The 22,073-nt window shown below is 38.5% G+C and overlaps 1 protein-coding gene across 5 annotated transcripts in view; it reads left to right on the forward strand.

Annotated features, from left to right (window-relative positions):
- PAN3 (poly(A) specific ribonuclease subunit PAN3) overlaps positions 1–22,073 on the forward strand; it is a 131,646-nt gene that overhangs the window by 20,294 nt on the left and 89,279 nt on the right. For 3 of the 5 annotated variants that reach the window (XM_045466000.1, XM_045465835.1, XM_045465917.1), the window contains exons 4-5: positions 2,024–2,094; positions 17,410–17,571. In XM_045466000.1, the coding sequence (XP_045321956.1) occupies positions 2,024–2,094; positions 17,410–17,571 (233 nt within the window). The remainder of the gene's footprint in view (positions 1–2,023; positions 2,095–17,409; positions 17,572–22,073) is intronic. The other 2 variants (XM_045466075.1, XM_045466145.1) reach the window with 1 other exon arrangement.

The following is a 22,073-nucleotide window of genomic DNA, read 5'->3' on the forward strand; positions in this document are numbered from 1 at the left end:
GTAAGAATGATCTAGAGAGATCACTCTTGTTTGGATTCCATATAATTCCAAGTAGTGGTTATGTCTGAGTGTGAAAATACATGTACTTGTATACATATACATATACATATATACACACACACACACACACACACACACACACACACATACATACTTACATACGTAATACTCAGCTAAGTAGACTCATATACTTAAGATGGCATTAGATACACTTTAAAATTAGGAGTGTTTCTTGATCATAATAAATTGAATTCTATTGCTTATTTTCATAATTTACTGAAGTTTTTAAAAAAGTATTCTAATATTGGACTATGTGTATGCATCTGTGTTTATATTTTATTTCTTTCGGAAACATTCTTAGACATGCAGTGACTGAATGCAAGACCATGGTCATTTTTAAGGTTTTTAATATGGAATTTCCAAGTATCTTTCTGTATTCTATTTTAAAAACAAATGTTCAAAGGGGGCGCCTGGGTGGCTCAGTCGGTTGAGCGTCTGACTTCAGCTCAGGTCATGATCTCACAGTTCGTGAGTTCGAGCCCCACGTCGGGCTCTATGCTGACAGCTCGGAGCGTGGAGCCTGCTTCCGATTATGTGTCTCCCACTCTGTCTCTCTCTCCCTCCCCCTCTCACGCTCGCTCGCTCTCTCTCCCTCTCTCTCTCAAAAAAAAAAAAAGAATAAATGTTAAAAAAAATGTTCAAGAATAGCTTCTTAAAAATATGTAACAATTGAGTGTTAGTACTCTGCATAATAGTACCTATTTTTAGGTGTCTTTTTTTTTTTTTTTTTAAATTTTTTTTTTTTTTCAACGTTTATTTATTTTTGGGACAGAGAGAGACAGAGCATGAACGGGGGAGGGGCAGAGAGAGAGGGAGACACAGAATCGGAAACAGGCTCCAGGCTCTGAGCCATCAGCCCAGAGCCTGATGCGGGGCTCGAACTCACGGACCGCGAGATCATGACCTGGCTGAAGTCGGACGCTTAACCGACTGCGCCACCCAGGCGCCCCTTAGGTGTCTTGAATGTATAAATTACATAAAAATATTTTACTAGCTTTTTCTGTACATATATTAAATTGTTAATTCTAATGAGACACTAAGCTATGAAAATTCAGGCAGTCGAAACTGGAGAAATTAAGCAGCAGTCTATACTGTATTTTGAAGAGAGTTAGTAGGTCCTTCTAAATAAGAACAGTTACTATAGATTTTAGAATTTCATAGATAATTTAATGAGAAACATAAGAGTAACTAGAGCTCAGAATTGAAGATAAGTATTTCCATGTGTATCATGTATACCTTTTCAGAAACTCTTCTGATTTATTAAGTGAAAAACCATTTAGAGATATACTTTTGTTTATAACTTCTGAACAGAGTAATAGAACTTTGAAACTATAAAATCTTAAAATTTCATGTTTATTTTGAAACATTTAATATTTCCCTCTTTAAAAACTTAATTTACTTATATTTTTACTAAGAATATAAAGTATCTGGTGACAAACTTAAGAAAGATAGAATATTGCATAGATGGTTTTAAGGCCTTGCCTAAGTGTTAAAATCCAAGTCCAGTCATTGAGAGCATGGCTTTCTGTCTTCCCCACCTCCCTGCTCTTTGTAATTTTTCTCATGATTTGGTTTCAAGTACACAAACACTTACTAAATGGTAGACTTCTTTCATGAACACACATTCCTACTAACAAGGTCAAGAGCCATCTCTTCTTTTTTTCTGTTTGATTTTTCTTTTGGTTCTAAACAAACAGATGTACCCTAATCCATATAGCTTCTGATTAAAGTATTAGCTGATACTTTAATTGGCTAAGTATTGACCGAAAGAAGTATTCTCTAATTTGTGTTTCTTTTACTTAGAAAATATTTGAACATCCACTGTATCTGAGGCATTGAGTTTAAGTATTACTGTGGTATATGATTTTTTATTACTGTTAAGAATGTTGTCGGGTTAAACATTTATTAGATTTGTGGGTTGCTTGAGTTGTCTGTGTGGAAACTTATGTAACTTACCTTCCAGATCCTCTAACTTCACCTGCTTCATCCTTGTTTAATGACTTTGGTGCCCTCAACATCTCTCAGAGAAGAAAGGTAGGTGAAGTTGAAACTTATGTGAGACTAAATGGAATATACAAGTGATATTGGGGTCATCACCTATATAATGGTCAATATTCTCCTAAGTTGGGGAGGTGCTTTTAATGGACTGTGATATTTTTGTTGCTTTTGCTTGCCTTTTTTTTTTTTTTTTTTTTTTTTTGGTATATATTTCATACGTGTAGAATTTTATTTATCTCTGTGCATGAAATAGAGATGTTTTATGTGAAGGAATGAAATCCTTCTCTTTTTTCCTCATTTTCTTTACCTTAATGTATTCTATTTTTAAGAAAACATCAAATTTAATGTTGTAGTTGCTGTTAATGTGACCCATTATAGGCACATTAATCATATTTTAACTTCATTTCCTAACTGCTTTGTCTAAATTTCAAAGATTTCTCCCCTAATTTAAACTTCTCGTTACGAGGCAAACTTAAAAATCTTCAACTTTTCGTAATTGGTTCAACTGTTTAAAAACAGTTTAAAATCTCTCATATCAGAAATTTAACTGTATTTTACTTGGCATCGAGGGTGATAGGTCGGGCATAGATTTTGAAGTATTTTATAGGGCTACTTCTATGACGGGTAGAAGTGAAGATTTTATTACAGTTTGATGCCTTTGAGTCTTACGGAGAATCATCATGTTAATGGTAATAATAATCTACAGAAGGTGATATTTTTGGTTAGGATCAGTAGCAGCTAAAGATGTTCAGGAAGTTGTAAATCTTGTTGGAAATTACTACAGTGTTGTAACTAATTCAGTTTCCTAAGTAATGGAAGAAAAGAATATTAATTTTGGGAAACTGATACAAGTTTCAGATGGTTTTAGGAAGCATTTGATCAGAGGGTGGTATAAAAGGAAATTCAAGAAGACTAGATATTCTCAAGATAAGAATTAATGGCGTCAGGTATAAATGACATTTAATACTTTATGTACCTAGCATTATCTCCATTTTGAACAATAGATAAGAACAAGGGGGTAATTAATTATGAACTACTTTTAATGTGAACTAAAATGTGTGAGTTTAATTTTATACATTTCCTTATGCTGTCACCGAGAGCACATTTCCTCTTGCTTTACATACTAGTCTTATAAGTTGGAGCGTGTAGTTTTGAATCCACATAGTAGAAGTGGAATAGAATTGAACACAGGTTGGCTAACTGACAGTAGGGAGCAGTGACAGGAGACAAAGCCTGGCGACATGGAAGGAAACCGTAAAATGCTGAAAAGCAGGTGAAAGCTAGAAATCAAAGTATCCGGAGCTTTTTAGTTTAAGGAAAAAATAAAAAGCCCTTCAGTAGTCTGAGGAGTCCCCTTAATGGCTTTTTCCCCTCTTTATTTTTTGTTATTTTTTGCAGTTTTGATGATCAGTTAACTGTGATAAGTAGCATTTCTGATGTATGAGTAGAAAGTAAGACTAGCATGGCAAACAGACACTTGAAAGTATTCCTAATATGAGGGTTTAGTACCTTAACATTGAAATGTGATTGAGAGCTGCCGATACTCATTTTTGAGAAACCAGTAAAAATCCCTGGAGATTGGAAAAAGGAGGATATAGTGTCCATTCTTCTAAAATTCATTTTAGTGTAGGAAAGTAGTAGAAGGAAGTGTTGTTACCAATCTGACCTCAGCGTTTGGAAGGGAAGTGGAGTAACCTGGTGAAACGAGCACGGTGCTGCAACTTCTGAGGCCCGGCATCTCCAGCTTTGTGACCTTGGGCCAGCTTCCTCGGCTGCAGTGTGTGCGTCCGTGAAATGACAAACGTGCCCTGGATAATGACTGTGGTGTCTCTCTCGTGTCTAAAACTCACTGTCTGTCTAAACTGAAAGGACCTACAGGCTAGTCTCTACTTAGAAATTCAGGGTTCACATAGTGGTAGGTCTTTGAAGGACCATATTTTCTTGCCATTTACATTTAAAATAATATGTAGGGACATAGATTTTTTTCCCCCGTAGTGGACTGTATAGTTAGGAATCTGTTGGTACAGGTTGAATTGAGAAAGTTTAAAATTTCTTTGTGTTAGTATAACTCTTAGCATAAGAGTATTGTATGCTACACTTTGTAAATTGAGGGCATATGTAGACTTTTTCTTTGGCCGTAGTAATTCTTAATGTCTGCTTAATGATGTCGTTTTAGTGGAAGTAACTCAAATTTATGTAAATATAATTCTAAGTTGATTTAGAAGGCTGTCATGATTACTGAGAGACCTTTTATTTCATAATGATATTGGAGGGAACAGACAGTTAAGTTAGGCCATACCTACTACTGTGTTTCATAGCTAAATTTTTTTCTGGAAATCTCAGGCCAGTCCCTAGGCCAGGCATGCTGCTGTTTTTGCCTGGGGACTATGAGAATTCTCGGGGTCAGATCAGACCATTGCTTTTACTGTAAGCAGACTTACTCTGTGCTATGTGGAAAATTGCAAAAGAATGATGTTTATACTGACTGCTTCTCTCAAATCTAATTGAAAAGGCAGTACATGAACCTACTTACAGCATATTAATTAGTGCCAACGTAAATGTCTGATGATTGCCAAATCGCAGAGGATTCTCTAGATGCAGAAGTGTTTATGGAGAAAAGATGTTTTGAGTTGTGGTTTTTGAAGGTGTGGAATATGGAAAGACTCTTAATCAGAAGATATTGCTCGATTAGAAGTAGAGAGTTAGGATCTTCAGTAAATTTTTAAATCCTCTTTATCATAGACAAGCTAAGAGACTATGACCGGGGCCCTGTGTCTGTAGGGACTGGCTGAAGTAAAATGTGGGATGTGGAAAACGGTATTAAACAGGTTCATTGCCACTTGTGTGCGCTGCTTTATTGTTGCCAGGCATGTGAAAGACTTCCTGAAGAGTCGTGTACTGAGAATGTATGCATTAGGGCAGTGCTTACTGCTTATGCCCAGGGACCGGCGCCAGTCCCTGGAGCGTCTGGTACCTGTCTGTGGAGACGGAAGTTAAAAGATTGGAAATACCTTTTCAGAAACTTCTGTAATAATTTGGTAATACTGCAACATCCAAATATGTGCTCACTTTTCTGGTAATTCCTTTTTACTTTATAAAAGTATACAACCATGATGTATAGGAAATTATGAAAAAAATGATCTTTCACAACTGATGTTTGAGAAGCACTGGTTTGTTTTCTACATTAGATAAAAAGAATATGATAGATAGGAAAAGTAACCATTGTTTGAAAGTGTGTATAATCATTGTTGGCCAGGAGTGGTGGTGGAAGAAAGTGAATTGTAGCCGTGTATTCTGAGGGAGAGGTAAGCCCCCCAAAACACTAGAGGAGGGGTTTTGTTGAAAATGGGAGTTAATGTATTTGAGATTAATAGATGAGGAAACCTTAACAGCAAGAGAGATCAAGCTGCAAACTGGCGTAACAGAAAAAGGGGTGAGAGTCACCGTGAATCACAAATGTGAAGTATAGAGCTGTACGGTTTTGGGTAAGGATCCTTTGGGAAGAGAGTATCTTTATAACAGAGTTAGATGTTGAAATACAGATATGCATAAATGAAGTGAATCAGCACTATGACGTCTTGCTGGGTATTCTTGCTGAGCTGTGAGTTTGTATGCAGGGCGACCACAGATGATTGAGACAAAGCCCAAGCAGAGTGAGAAGCTTCAAGATTTGTATTTGGCGTTGTCGGCTTCCCCTTGTGTATCTCTTTCTTAGCCTTTCTTTGCCCTCCTGTTTTAGTCATCGAGAGTCCTTTTCGCGTTCACCGCCTCCCTCCCCCACAGCAAAGAAGGCTCTGGTGGCTGTCATTTACACTTCTTGCTTTAGTTGTACTTTATGGTGTTGTTTCAGTCAACATGTGGTTTTACCTGGGCACTTGCATTTTATTTCTAGCAATGGGAGAAGAGCTTTTTAAGGTTTTAATTAGCAAGTTAAAGCCTTTGGACTCAGGAGACAGTGATTTCTAATGTATCATGTTTATTTCTGCTGATTTTAAAGCTCTTGGCTAGGATGAGGGAAGTGGGACCAAAAGGGTTTGGCTTATCTGCTGATGGTTTATTTGTGAGGACGTGTTATTTGTGAGGATGTGTAGATTTTGGACGTCCACTTCTGGATTATTCTGTTTGAGGGAGAAGTTGACTAGCAATACTTTCTCTGCTTCCTTCCATGTTTTATCTCAGTTTGAGACCTCCTTCCCACTGTTTTCTACCTCAAGAGCATACACCTCCCTCTCTCACCCATCTGTATTACAAAATTTACTGGCGATATAGTATGTTTTCTGATTAATTTGACGTTTAAATTTTTTCTTGTAACCTTTCTGTTTTAATGTCTTCAAAAGATGACTTTTATATTATTTCTAATCTAGGGAACAAACTATGGAGTTACAAGGAAACCGGAGACTATTTCTGGTAGGGTTCTTTTATTGGAGAAAGCTAAAGTAAATTTGGAGAGATTAATAGAATTATAGCAGAGGAAGTTTGGAATGTAAATCTTTCCTTGATCCTTCTGTGGCTTAGGCTTATTTTGGAACATCAAGCCAAGTATTGATCTCAGGAAAAATAAAAGGGGAAGAGAAAATGGAGAAATTGAAATGGAAGTCTTAATGGAAATTGACAATATAAAACTTCACCTGTAAAACCACAGTTGTTAACCTTTTTATATATGTTCTCAAGAATTGTTTTGCTTAGTATTTAGGTTTTGCAGATCAGCCACATCAATATCATTTACCCATGAGTATTGTATGAGTAATGTTTCTATGGAAAATTGTGTTTAGAATTCCAAATTAAACAGAGCTATTCTTGTTTTACTGGCGTAGATGAAACCTCCATTCATCTCCACTTGCCAAGCTGTGGGAATGTGTGCTCTCCCAACTTAAGCCAGAGGTAGGTGAGGTCGTAGATTTAGACATGCACATGAGTCCCTATGGGAACTGGTAGAGTTGTTAGGTCCAAGTCCCTGCAGGTCGGGAGGCGCCTTATGCCATGGTCCCCGTTTATAGCTTACTCAGAGCTCTTGTTGAGTTTTTATTTCTCTCAAAGAGCAAACAGTCGGAGTAGTAATAACCCAGTGGTATTGAATAATGCTTGGAAGTCTTAGGGTTTGGAGTTGGATGCCAGGCAGTCTGAATCGATTCTCCATTTCTTCACGGATTCTTTAAGCTTAGTTAAGCGTTTCTCCATTCGCAAGATGAAAACAGTAATCATGCCGAGTGCCTACTATGTGGCCTTATGAGGACTAAACGAAAAATATTTCCTGGCCCAGAAGTGCCCGATAAATGGTAGTTGTACTAATACATTGTTAACTGTAGCTAAATAAATAATCTGTTACTGCTCACTATGGATTAGGCTGTGTTATAATTGCGACTGGAAATATGGGTCTCCAATAGCTGCTCTGAGGATGTCCATCTTTTCTGTGAGGTGTTCAGGATCCCTCCCCCCCAACTTTTTTTGTGTCTCCTCCCCACATAGCTGTTAGCTTCTTGAACATGTGCTTCCAATTTGGTGAAAATGCATGTGGGGATTTCTCATGATGTAGTGAGAGATGGATAGAAACTTGATTTTATTTGTTATTGATAATGATTTTCTGTATCTGTTCCAGGTAATGTGTTAAACTTACATAATTCATAAGTTAATGTTTTATCTTTTGTATCATTTAATCATCCCAACGGGTCTTTGAGAGAGATTATTTTTCTCATTTTACAAAATTGGAGAATGGAAGTTTTGAGAGAGAAAGTAATTTACCTAGAATAATATAGATAAGAATTACTTATATTTCGGAGAAAACCCAAAGTCTTTCTAGCAAGGGCAATATGAGAAAGGTGAAATGAGTCTTTGATAAGGTGAAAAATAGGTAGTGGAAAGAGGCTACTGGTAATATACAGAGGAAGAGATAAAACATTGACCTTATGCCTGTTCCTTTTTCCATTTATGTGATTCTCAGTAAAAATTTCTATAAACACAGTTTCTGGGGCAGGAACACACAATTAAACTTTTGATGTTTGAAAAAAAAATAAACTTTTGATGTTTGACAGATAACCTTTTAGAGATGTTGTACATGTTTACATTCCTACTGATAGGTTCTGGTTTCCTACAGACTTGATAACACAGAGATGTAAAAGTATTTCGCATCTTTGTTACTGTATAAGGCAACCCCCCCTCCCCCTCATTGTTTAAATTTGATTACTGGTGCTGTTGAACTACTCATTTATGTTAATTGGTCATTGGTGTTTCTTTAATGTCCTTGGCCCGTTTTTCTATTAGGCTATTCTTTTTAAATTCGTTGTAAGCTCTATGTATGTTAGAGATTTAGGCCTCTTCTCGCGGATGTTTCAGTCTCCCATTTTGTTTTTGGTCTTGAATTTCACAAGTAATTTACGCTGTCACTTTTGAAATGTCACACAGACTCTGATTATCCCTTACTAAGTACATTTAAAAAGAACAAAATATTAAGCTCATTTTGGTTAAAATAACATGGTAATTCCCTGTATGCCGAGTCAGTGATTTTAAATTGAAGGGATTGTCGATGTTTTCTTGTAATTTTAATGTATTGTCATTTTATTGCTAATGATCTATAGTAGTTAACGTTCCTTAGCAAATGGATATGTTCTTCATCTTCTCTGCATTTTAATTGTCAGATTTAAATGTGACATTTTTCCTATTGTTTTTACCTCCAGTCTTAATTTATTCTTTTCTTTAAAATGCTGTGTAAATAAGATTAGATTCAAACTTGTTTAGAAATATGATAGTTCTTACAGGAAAGGACTCAGTTTTGAAAGAGTTAATTTTGTTTTCCTGCAAAATAAAGAGTACTCCAGGTTGACTTCCAGGATTGTGTTGAGATAAAGATGTGCTTTGGAAAGAACAGATTCAATTTTGTTGTGACAAATTCGGAGTTCAACCATGTACTACTTTCTGTACTTTAATTGGTATGTTGTGGGCAGTGACCACTTGGCTTTTGTTGTTGAGTCAAGAAAGAATCTTCCAAATTTATGACTGCAAGGAAATTTTGTTCTACCGATGGATTATAAAAGATCTTGTGGCAGATTTGCGTTTTGGAGGTTGTCTTTGTTTTGTTTGGTTTCTTTTTGTTTTTTTAAGAGGTGAGTGGTGGTTTGATGTTTGACACTTTATACCGTATTTAAACATGTGAACTGAGGCAACATGCCTTTTATATACAGTGTGTAATACTCTTGGGCTGTAGTCATTCTCTTGGTTTAGCTTTGGGCGTTTTGAGTTAGTTCTTAACCCAGTAATGATAGCTGGGTAAAACCATGGTGCATTGTCTATCTGGACTTGGGAACTAGTAGCTCACTCTGAGATTATGTGGTTGGCTTCTTTTTACTCTGCTCTGGTCATTGTGTTTACAAAGTGAAGTAGCTGATTTCAGCCGCTTGGCATTGCTGGTGGTTCATCTCTATTTTCTACAAAGTCGGGGTCAGTAATGAATTAGTAAAGGTGAGTTTAGAATTCCCATCCACAAACATGCTAGCCTAAGTTTTAGCTAAATTGAACCCAAAGTGCATAATTTCCCCAACTCTGTTTTTTTCTTAAATGTTTGTTTATTTTTGAGAGAGAGAGGGAGACACCGAATCCGAAGCAGGCTCCAGGCTCCGAGCTGTCAGCACAGAGCCCGACGTGGGGCTCGAACTCACGAACCGCGAGATCGTGACCTGAGCCGAAGTCAGAAACTGAGCCACCCGGGCGCCCCTCCCCAACTCTGTTTAATTCCCAGAATGTTTTCCCCTGCATTTTGGAAATGGGGAGAGGGAGCTGCTTAATTTTATTTCTTTGAATGGAGCCTCTTTGTTTCTCATCGATCCCGTCCATGCCAGGTAGATTCAGAGATTGATTCATTCGGGAGTTTGTATTTGGCTGTTTTAGGATTAGCTAGCATAAGGTTAAGATTGAAATATGTTAAGGAATATGGAACAGGTTTATTCAAATTGGAGGCAGAATGTCACAGTTACGAGTGCAAACTCTGGAGCCTGACCTTACGTTAGTTGTGGGATTAATAGGTGAGTTACCTTAACCTCGTATAGCCTCACTTTTCGCATCGGTGGAGCGGGCTTTACGGTTGTGCCGGTCTCACAGAGTTGTGAGCATGAAATACGTTAATGGGTATAAAGTGCTTGGTGTAGTGCCTTGGGCTTGCCACGTGGTAGTTGTTGTTCCAGTCTTCTGTTGCTTATGATTCTGCAGTTCTAAAACGTGTGTATCTGTTTCTGAATGTGTGTGAGATTACTTTTGAGTAACCACTGCTTTAGTTTAGGTTCAGTTCTGTCTAGTAAAGAGCATTTCTGAGGATATTCTGCTTCATTTCAAGATTGAAGTCAGGGGACAAATGTAAATAAATAAAAAGGGAACCTTCTGCTAATGAGTGATCAGGCGTTTAGCATCATGGGTACTTTTGATAAAGTACTGGAATACATTGTAAAACTTGATTACAGTTATAAAATGATTACAGTTGATAGTTTCTTGTGGAAATAACTTTCATGACTTAGAGAAAAACACCTTTCCTCAGATTCACTTAAAATAACTTAGGCACGGTATTTTCTTTCTCTACATTTTATATTCAGTTCCATTCTAAACCAGAAGAATAAAAGAAGTTGCAGTTTGGTGTTCCAGTTCTTTAGAAATTAAATGTAGCCTTGCTTAGCAGAAGTACTCCACTGGTCTTGCTTTTGTTGGCGTAGAACTCCGTTATAATCTGGAGGTTTTAAGAACAGAAGGAATAACCGCTTTGTAAGCTTCCTTAAACATATGCATATAATATTGGGGGACTGACTCATGGTAGAGCCTAAAAATATGTTTGTGTGTGTATGTAAATCCTGTTTTGCTTTATTGGATATAACTTAGAGCATCCTCTGTTTTCATCCTGTTATCCTGTACATTGACTTCGCAAATTAAAAGGGCTTTTTCATTTATAGATGTTTTCCTGCCCCCGAGTCTCTAACAGTGGGTCTGTTTTTTAGTGGACTCGCTTGCCCATTGCGTCCTACTCTTGGTTTTATTTGAACAATGAAAACTTAAGGAACCTAGTATGTTTTCACAAATAGCCCACAATTATAACGAATGGTGGGACAAAATACAACATAATCTTTGAAGCTGGCTTACTCTCTTTTTGATTTTTTAAGTGTTTTACTCACGGGGAAGATGATTGGAGCCCATGCTGCACTGGTCTGTAGGTCTGGATTTACTATTCTAAATTAATTAGGTGTAGGAGCCTTTAAAATCCACATAGTAAATTAGGTAGAGGTAGTTCCCTGTCTTGATGATTATATGGAAATTAGTTAATGTATTTGATTTAAAAAATTCAAATGGTTTTAGTCAATTTGGGGGTCTATTTTTTCCCAGTGAGTTTAGATTACCCACCGATCGTTAATGAAATTATAATTTCCAATTTACTTCTCATAATTACAAATATGCTAAAATATTAGGACATTTCATTAATTTAGGGACGACCGCTGTGAGCTGGGAGAGGTTTTGTTTTTATTTTATTAAAAAAATGTTTTTAATGTTTATTTATTTTTGAGAGAGAGAGAAGTGAGCAGGGGAGGGACAGAGAGAGAGAGAGAGAGAGAGAGAGAGAGAGAGAGAGAGAGACACACACACACACAGAATCCGAAGCAGGCTCCAGGCTCTGAGCTGTCAGCACACAGCCCGACTCGGAACTCGAACTCACGAACTGTGAGATCATGACCTGAGCCGAAGTTGGACTCTTAACCAGCTAAGCCACCCGGGCACTCCTGAAGAGGTTTTGTTTTTCAAGTTTTATTTTTATTTATTTAAATAATCTCTGCACCTAATGTGGGGGTCAAACTCCCGGCCCTGAGATCAAGAGGCACATGTTCTTCTGACTGAGACAGCCAGGTGCTTTTAGAAGAGGTTATTTAAAAAAAAAAAATAAATAAATAAAAAAATGCAGATTTATTTTCAAATAAATACGTAGTCAGTTCTAGAGCAGAGGTTTGTATTAGTGGACCTGAGACCCTCAGGAGTGGCAGGAGGTAGGTTGCTGAGTTATTATGGTAAAAGGTAATGGGAATTAATATAGTTACTAAGTATTATCTGAATGGAGATAGTTTGTATACACACACACACACACACACACACGCACTACTATTTTCTAAGTTACCTGAAGAAGTTGTGACTAATAAAATGCAAACCATTTAAAAGTGTCATTCATAATACTTTAAATCATCACTCATTGTTTTAGAAGTACAAATAGTGAATGTTTTTGATGTTCGAAAGGGTTTCTTAAAATTCAGGGTGTTGGAAACTTTTTGTACTATGGTAACAACTTGATTTCTGTAGTTTATCACTAATTAGTTAATGATATATAACAACATATGGCTAGTAATAGGAAGCATTGTTAAAGCATTGCTGGTTTGCAGTTGTACCAGAAGAATTGTGCACTGAAAAATTGGTCTGTTACTTAGTGGCTTTAACTACATTTTCTATACATGCAGTGGTATTTATAGATTTTTCTTTGGCTAGACTGTGAAGTTTTTTAGGGGAAGAGAATAGATCTCAGCTTTGTATTTCTAGGAAGAAGAGCAAAGAGTGTTATGCTGAAATGTCGAGTGAATGAATGACTAAAAAAAAGTGTGTGCAGCTAGGCTTTTGAACTCAAAGAGTCGTAAAAATTCGCTTTTACTTTTCTCTCTTTTGATACGGAGACGTCCCTCATGTGTCAGGAGCAAAGGAGGATTTCCTTTCGTCTTAAACCATTGGAAAGGGCTTTTATGGACTAGCTCATGGAATTTCGAAGAGCCAGCCTTGAAAAACTTCTGCAGGGTATATGAGTAATGGTCTCCAAGTATGTAGGTCAAACTCTATTGAACTCTTGCTATTTCCGGGAGTGGCCTCAGTTTCTGTCTGGACCGTTCGTTGTTTTTTGTCTGGGTCTTTTCTGTAGTATTCTCTAGAACGTTACTCCTCCCAAAGCGTGGTCACCAGAGCAGGAGAGTACTAGTAGTTGTGGGAGCCTTTTAGAAATGCAGTCTCAGGCTTCGCTCGAGGTCCACTGAAGCAGAATTTTTATTTTAATAACCTTTCCAGAAAATTCATAGGTTCCTTACAGTTTGAACACAAAAGGATCCTTGAATACTTTTGTTGAAGCCAGTGTGTTTTTTTTAAATGCCTAATCAAATGAGTAAAACTATTTTCATCTACTCTTACTGTACTGTTTATTTAGATTTTGTGAAGAATGATAAAAATCGTTCACTGTTGTAGTGAATCTTGAGATTTTAAAGCAGGGATTGTGTAACTGTAGAGAGAGGGAGAGAGGGGGAGGAACACTTTCAGGATATTTTACCACAGGAACAGAAAGAGGTTGGGAATTTTGATGTACGGTGTGGACTTGGTAGGAGGTGGGGCAGAAAAGCTGGTGATTTACTGATAGGACAGGACACTTAAAAATACTTCCATTCTGTAAGTAGAACTCCACGGAGGGCGAGGCTATCAAGCACGGAGGGTCAGCAGTGCCCTTTACTGCTTTTGTTGACTATCGACGTTCTCAAGATCGGTCTAGGAGAGGGAAGAGGGCTTTTGTTTGCTCTGGAGGGGAGGGTTTGGATCTTACAGAACTCAGAATGTTAGGGGAATAACTTCAGGGATTAATAAGCATTTCCCGTAAAATTTTCTTCGCCCCCTTTTGTTTCCTTATCTTCGATTGGACTTCTCTGGTCTCCCTAGCCCCCACTTTCAGTGAGTCACCGATAGCAGTTCTTAGCCCAGCATGTCTCTTCCCACCCAGGCCGTAATTAGCTTCGTTCCCACTTCAGTTCCCTTGAGTTCACATCCTGGAGAATCACCAGCGATTCGCAAATGGGGGCAGTTTTGTGACCCTGCTCCCAGGGAACACTGGAGATCTTTCTGGGTTGTCACAGTTGGGCCTGTGGGGCCACTGGCTTCCAGAGGCGAGAGGCGGGGGACGCTGCCGAAACGTGCCGTGGTGCCCAGGGCGGCCTCCACGGCCGCCAGCCCCGTGGGCGAGCGGGGGCTGAGCAACCCTAACCCGGATTGCCGCCACAGCCCACCGTGGGTCTGCCCGTTGCCAGTGTAATGTTCCATCGGAAGCTTTCACGAGTTCCCATTGCCCATGGAATGAAGTCTGAAGTCCTTGGGACGGGATAGGAACGGTTTTTTTTTTTTTTTATTGCTTTGAAGCCTCATCTTTTGCTCTTGGAGGTTGGTTGGCCCTTTGCTCTCCTGGTAGACTTAATACTTGCAGTTTGCCCTTGCCCTTGACAAGGGCCCTTGTGTGCCCTTGCCCACAGTGCCTGTATGCGTCTATGCATCTACGTACACCTTTCTTCTGGCCTACAGTGGCGCGCGCTCTCTCTCCCCCTCTCCGTCTCCCCCTCTCCGTCTCTCCCTCTCCCTCTCCGTCTCTCCCTCTCCCTCTCCGTCTCTCCCCCTCCCCCTCCCCGTCTCTCCCTCTCCCCCTCTCCCTCTCCCTCTCCCTCTCCGTCTCTCCCTCTCCCTCTCCCTCTCCGTCTCTCCCTCTCCCTCTCCCTCTCCCTCTCCCTCTCCATCTCTCCCTCTCTCCCTCTCCCTCTCTCCCTCTCCCCCTCCCCCTCTCCGTCTCCCCCTCTCCCTCTCCGTCTCTCCGTCTCTCCCTCTCCGTCTCTCCCCCTCCCCCTCCCCCGTCTCTCCCTCTCCATCTCTCCCTCTCCGTCTCTCCCTCTCCGTCTCTCCCTCTCCCCCTCTCCCTCTCCGTCTCTCCCTCTCCATCTCTCCCTCTCCCTCTCCCTCTCCGTCTCTCCCTCTCTCTGTCTCTCCCTCTCCCTCTCTCCCTCTCCCCCTCCCCCTCCCCCTCCCCCTCCTTCTCCCCCCTCCCCCTCCCTCTCCCTCTCCCCCTTTCCGTCTGGGTCCACTTAACTTCTTCTTCAGAACTGCTTAGGCTTTTGCCTTCTCTGTGAACCCTTTGTCTCTGCCCTGTTGGTACCTTATTTATTATATATGCATTTATTATATCACAGTCAGTATGTTCTGTTTGCATGACTTTGTTACCTACCACATTATATCCTCTTTGAGGGAAAGGTTTGTGTTTTATTCATCATTGTATTCCAAGTATTTAGAACAGGTCCTGATACAAAAAGATCTCTTAGATGTTTAGTTGGAAATGCGTGTTCTTCAAGGGATATATGATAGTCAAGATAATTTGGGAATTAGCTTACAGATGAGATTTTACTATAATTTATGTCCTGTGCAGTGAGACTTCTTTCTACATGTGGTCTTTTCGCCTCACCCTCGTGCTTTCTATGGCTGCCATCCCTTTTCAGATGTCATTTTGTCTTCTTTTGCTTCTCATGATAATTTAAATGGTACTGATACCATAAGTCTTTTCATTCAGTATCACATAGAAGGTTTTACTTTCAGGTTAAGTTTTAATCTCTTGCTACTTATTGGAGAAACTTAAATCTGTAATGGCACATTTTTGGGGATCTCTTCTATTCAAGAAGGAAGGGTGTTAGGGTAATTACAGGTTTTTGAGGGTTGGGGTGGGGAGAGAAGTGATGGATGCCTCTTTGGAAAAATAAGAAACAGAAGGAGACCTGTTGGGAAGGGAGAATGCTACATTGGATTTATTTAAATACTTTTTTTCTATGTTGCTTAGTGCACCGGTATAAGGAAATAAATTGCACCAATTGTAATAACCAGCTCAAAAGCAAGTCTGAATTTGAAATACGTGCCCGGAATTTAGGTGCCTTGTGTAAATCCTATCTGATAGGTTGTGATTTTGTTTAAATAAATATTCTTTGATGTGTTGAACTTTTCTGGTAATTAGGATAATCTTTAGGCCAGACATTTTCTAAAATAGAAGTTTTAAGTTAGTGAAAGCTTAATTAAGGTGATAGTATTTTTGCTGCGTATCAAAGCCTTACAGTTGTGAGCCGTGTTACTAGAAATAAGTTCCTTTAAAATTCTTTCGTTTATAATATTGTTCTGATGAGTACATTTTTATTTTCATCCACAGAAGTTGCTTGTGATGTAGACACGAAGGGTAATTGAATTGGTGTGAGATTGCATAGAGGTGGAAATGTGTTAGCCTCATGAAACACTTATCCACTGCTATAATTATTGGGTTGGTAGGTAGTTTAGTTGTCTTTCTTATGCAAGTTTACTTTTTTTCCCCTTAAATCAAAGACCACTGGCAAAGGCCCATCTCTGTAGTTAGAATCTAATTTGCATAGAATAATTCCCATAGGCGTTATTTGCAAGGTTAGTTTGAAATTTAGAAATCAAGTGTTTTCTTCAAATTGGTTGTCTCTACTAGCCAAAATTACATGTTATGTATTTGTCTGGCCATGACACTTTTTCTGAAGAAAGTTAATTGTAACTATTTGCTTCAGCAGACTTACGACAGAACAGTGAGTAAACATAGATTTTCTTCTTTCAGGCTTAAATTAGTCACCTTCCCTAAGAATATACCAGCATTCCTTAAAGGGAAAAATATGTATACAAAAATACACACACACACACACACACACACACATTCATTCATTCCCTTGAGATGTAATTTAGTGCAAATTTAGAGGTAAGATGGTGACAACTACCATTAACTTTCACGTATAAGAAAGCCCCGCCAACTACTATTAAGATTGTTTGCTAACTTTATGACAATGTTTGCCAATGAATTTATGCTTTTATTGGACAAGCTATTCAGTTATCAGTCTGTTCACATTACTGGTATTTATAAGTTCCATGAAATGTGTATATTTTTTAAAAAATTTTTGAGATGATTTCATTGAGTACCTTAAGTTGAATGCCCACTTCAGACATAATGACTTGTACTTTAACCTGCATAGAATTTTAAAAATTAAAAAAATCAATTCAAAACAAATCTATTTCTTAGGAATTAGCTGCTGCTTTGAAGTGGGGGCAATTCCTCAGTAGGAAATAAGGTAGCAAAATGGGGGGCAGAAAAAGATAAGAGTTTGGAGAATATTTTTACCTGTATTTTGTGCCCTTGAAGCATTTCTTCATATTGCAGTGAGAATAGGTAAGTGCCAGTGGAAAAAATTGTGTAGAGCATTTAACTTTGCTGGTAATTTCTATTCATTAAAGTTGGGTCAAATGGGATTATAATGTATATCTCTACAACAGTTGTTGCTTTATATCATATTGTTGTTCAGCCTGTCAGGACTGTGGGTTATTTTGGAGGTGTGTATTGGGGTGGGGGTGGGAAATGGTGGGTGGTGATAGGGACGTTAGAGGGAGTATCTTAGAAATTTTGCTTGTTTCCTATTCCACCATTCCTGCTATCCTCTATATGTTAGTTATGTTAGTTTAGATTAGTGTGGGGGATGTTAGGAGTGGCCTGGTTTCTTTCCTTCTTTTTCCTAGCCAAGGAAGTATCGCCTGGGGATGCTGGAGGAGAGGCTAGTTCCGATGGGATCAAAGGCACGAAAAGCAAAGAACCCTATTGGCTGCCTTGCTGACAGGTGTAAATCAGGAGTACCCATCAATATGGTTTGGTGGAACAGAGTCACAGAAAACAATTTACAGGTAAAAATAATTTTATTAGACATTTTTTGAAAGTGAATATCTTGGCTGCTTTCTGTGTCTGTGTGGGTGGTGGGTGTGAAGGTTGGATGGCTTAGTTGATATCCTTAGGTGATTTTTCTTTTTTTTTTTTTTTTTTTAAATCGAAGTAAGTTTAGTGTCCCGTTAACCAATTCAATGATTTTCTGTGGTGGCTTTTGAGCTTTCTCTGCTTGTAGTATATTTTCCTATTCTTTTATTAAATTTAGTTTTTCCCTTTTGGATTTTGTTAAGTTACGAGTTCAAATTATATTTCATACACAGTTATTCAGGGTACTATTCAAAAGTCGTTATAAAATTATCATAGAAGTCTCATTTATTTGCAATCTCAATAACAGGAAGCTTCATGTGTTGTCTTTCTGTACATTTTTTACTACTAAATAAAACTTGTATGTAAATGACTTGTTACGTGTTGGTTCTAAAACCAGCTTCGACAGTATGTTGTCATAGAGTTGTGGCAGGCACATTTCAGTCTATCATTGCTGAATAATGAAAATGGATTTTATCACAAAGGTTAGCTTTTCAGTAAGATTCTGAAGTACCAGGGGAAAGGTTTGAATTATATTCAATTGTAATTTGGGTAATAATGATTATATTCTCCTTTAATGACACTGGTAATGGTATAATACAGACCTGTTAATCAGACCTGCAGTCTAGGTGGAAGTCGAATATCCTTCTCCCCAAACTTTCAGAATACATGGGTATTTTTAATGCATTGCTAGCCCAGAGGCTGTAAGCCCACATACATACACCACCACATGCAGAAAACATACAACAAAGTTAACAACTTGGTTTTATTTCTGTCACCACTTTGTGTTATGAAGGGGTTCCACGATACTTTGGTCTGTTCGGTATTAATACCACAGCGATATCTATATTCCCTTGGGCATAGAAATAAACAAGTTACTACAAAAATATTGCGAAACATAGCATTTGCCCCAAGTGAAGTTTTCATAGTATTTCCTAAAGGTAAGGAAAAGTTTTGGGGGGTGGGGAGGGTCCCCAGGATAATATCCTCAAAATTTCCTTGGAGAGTTTTGAATATGGCAATAATGAATAGCAGTACAGTTCGTTGAATTTTTATCTTTGAGATCGGTAGGAGAGAGATTCGATGTTGACGGTTAGAATTATTTTTCAGTTTTTTTTTTTTCAACGTTTATTTATTTTTGGGACAGAGAGAGACAGAGCATGAACGGGGGAGGGGCAGAGACAGAGGGAGACACAGAATCGGAAACAGGCTCCAGGCTCAGAGCCATCAGCCCAGAGCCTGACGCGGGGCTCGAACTCACGGACCGCGAGATCGTGACCTGGCTGAAGTCGGACGCTTAACCGACTGCGCCACCCAGGCGCCCCAATTATTTTTCAGTTTTAAAAAGAAAGTCTGAAAATAAATTGCACCCTAACTAGACAAGAACAGAGACGAGTGGAGGTGGAGTTGGCGTGCGGGCTGTGGGGCGTGACACTGGTCGTGCACGGGCAGAGCCACTCGGCTTCTCCACAATATGCCCGTCTTATCCCAGTGACGGTCTCGAGGTACCTCTTTCGAGCGCAGCTCGAAACACCGTTAGGTTGCTGTAAGAGCGTATGCTAGAATTATGCTTTCTGTTTGGTTGAAACGGGTTATAGTAGACAAACCTTTCAATGTGCGAAAGATTGGTGTTCTCTGAATCTCACATTTCAAATACTACTGTTATTTTATGCTGCAGATAGTTCTTTTCCTTTAAGGACACGAGGATGCCTTAGTAGCTTGGTCTAACATCGGAAGGACGGTATCTCCTCCCAGTATCAGTGACACGTTGAAGTAGTAAAAAATACTCACTCAGTGTCCATTACTGTATCTGTGGATTCCTACATTGGGCACCTGGTGCTGTTTATGCAGGGCAAGGAGCATGTCAGCCTCTTTTCTTTTCTTTTGGCGGGGCGGGGGGGAGGGGTGGTTATCTTTTTGTTGTGTGAAGAAAACTAATTCATGTAAATCCATTGTTTTACCATTTTTGTTTTACTTTTATATGATGCTTTTTAACATTTTCTATTTGTTCACATAAAAAATTTTACTCAAAAAATGCGTAGCCAGATACGTTAATCTTTCCTGTTTCCTTTCCTTTAAATCTTAGGTCTTCTTGATCCTACGGTCAGAGAAATACTAATTTATATTTCATTTTAGTAGTTATAGCTGTTGTTTCTTAAATGGTTACCTTGTGCCAGACACTGTGGTGAGCTCTTTACATAAATCATCCCTTTTGGTGTTCCTCACAGTTTAGGACGCAAATGTTATTGTTAAATGAAGAAACATCTTCAGGGAAGCTAAGTAACATTAAGGTTAAATAGTAGCCAGTAGAGAAGTGGGCATTTTTCACCCATGTTTGTCAGACTTTAAAAATCTCTTTCTCTCTCTCTGATATACCCTCTAATGTATTAGAGCTGTGATTGATTTAATGACCTAGCTACTTAACTGAACTTCTGAGGAGGAACTTTGTTTTAGGTGAGAGTGCATCCATAGACTGCATACTGGACATGGACGGTAGCCTCTGCATAACTGCAGTATTTGTAAAGTTAGTCCTTTTTCCTCACCTTTCCATCCGATTCTTAGTGACACTTAGTTACTTTTCTTTCTGGATCTGGAAACATCTTTACGTTGATTTCTTGGTCTTAACCTAACACCTCTAGAAGTTTTTCAATTTCTGAAAACAAAAGGTAACCAACAAAAACCTTGAATCAAAAACAGCAACAGAAACTTTCTCTGAAGTCTGAAGGTTTCCACCTGAATCATTCATAATTGCATTTGTTCTCTTCAGTGTTGGATTTCTTTCAAGAGCTCTATGATCCCCCATCTTTTAGCACTTAGCAATCTTTTTATTTCTTTTTCACCAAGAATCTCATGATATGAGAGAGCCTGTTTATCAAACCCACGACTTTGGTAAAACAGTGATTCATGCTTTCATTCTAATACGTTCATACCAAAAAAAAAAAAAAAAAAAGATGTATAAATACAAAACATGCTCGCCAGAGAATCAACGATACTATTTTCCTTAGGTTTTTTTGTAGCTTGGTGGAGGCTAAATTTATTTTACATGTGGCTCTTCTGACGTACATCAGGTCTCTGTACTATGTTTGTGGAGTTTCCACTTGAGGACCTTTAGAATAGCTTCTGTTCTTCTCTCTGATGTCTTTACCACCCATTTATTCCTTCAGTATCTGCAACTTGGCATTTTACAAGTTTCACTGCAATTGCTCTCGTAGAATGTCCGAGATCTTCTTAATTACCAAATACAGCATTTGATCCAGCACTAGAACTGCTGGCCACCTCTCTGTTTTGGAAACTCTTTCCTCTTTGCAGTCTCGACTCTTGTTTCACCTGTGGCTCCTTGTGAGCCCCTTTTCTTGGCTCGCTTGTTTTTTGCTTTCCCTTGTACGCTTAAAATTCTTAAAATTTTATTTCTATTAGAACCGTCTACTGAGTTCAAGATCCAGACTTTTTGTGCTTTCTATCTTTGCATGTAGATACGTATCCCATTATCACTGCAAATTCGGCATGTCTAAAACTCGGTGCATTTTTCTCGTCTCCAAATCTGCGGATCCTTTTGTGGTTCTTCTTTTTTTTATTTTTTATTTTTATTTTGTTTCAGTATATGAAATTTATTGTCAGATTGGTTTCCATACAACACCCAGTGTTCATCCCAAAAGATGCCCTCCTCACTATGTGGTTTTTCTTTAGTAAATGACTTCCTCATCTTCCCAGTCACTGAGGCAACATGTGTTGACTTCTTCCCGGTCATCTCTCACATTCTGCCATTTGGTATAAGAAGGGAACTGCGGAAGTTTGGCTACCCATTAATTGACAGGTAATACATTGGACAATGTATTTGCCATCATATTAAGGCTGTTCTACAGTAATGACATATCATCCCCAATTGACAAATAATGGAAGTTGCAATTTAGAAAAACCTTACTTTTTTTTTAAAGGTTTTATTATTATTTTTTTTTAAGTAATCTCTACACCCAACATGAGGCTCGAACTCACAACCCAGAGACCAAGAGTCACACACTCTACCAACTGAGCCAGCCAGGCACCCCCCAAAATTTTGTTGTTAATAAGTGATAGAGCTAGGATTCCTAGCTCAAGTCTATTTAATTGTAAATCTGAGATTTTCCTACTATGTTGTCTGCCTGTAGTCTGTATTCTTTAAAATTCTACAGTATCTTCTTCTTTCCTTTTTTAACACTACTGACATAGTTTATATAAACCCTAAGTGTATCTTCTGAATAATTTTTCTCAAATCCCTTCAGGATCTGTTCTACTTATCTAGGGCTATCTCTCTTTAACCATCCACACTTCCTAAATTCTAATCATTTTGAATCTTTCATACCTCATATAACATGAAATATGTTGTCACTTCTCTGTATCTTTGTATTTTGTGCTATTATTAACCGAATCTGAAAAACAAACAAAAAATCTTTCCTCCTTT

This window comes from Leopardus geoffroyi, chromosome A1, assembly GCF_018350155.1.
Source record: "Leopardus geoffroyi isolate Oge1 chromosome A1, O.geoffroyi_Oge1_pat1.0, whole genome shotgun sequence".
Lineage (NCBI taxonomy): Eukaryota > Metazoa > Chordata > Mammalia > Carnivora > Felidae > Leopardus > Leopardus geoffroyi.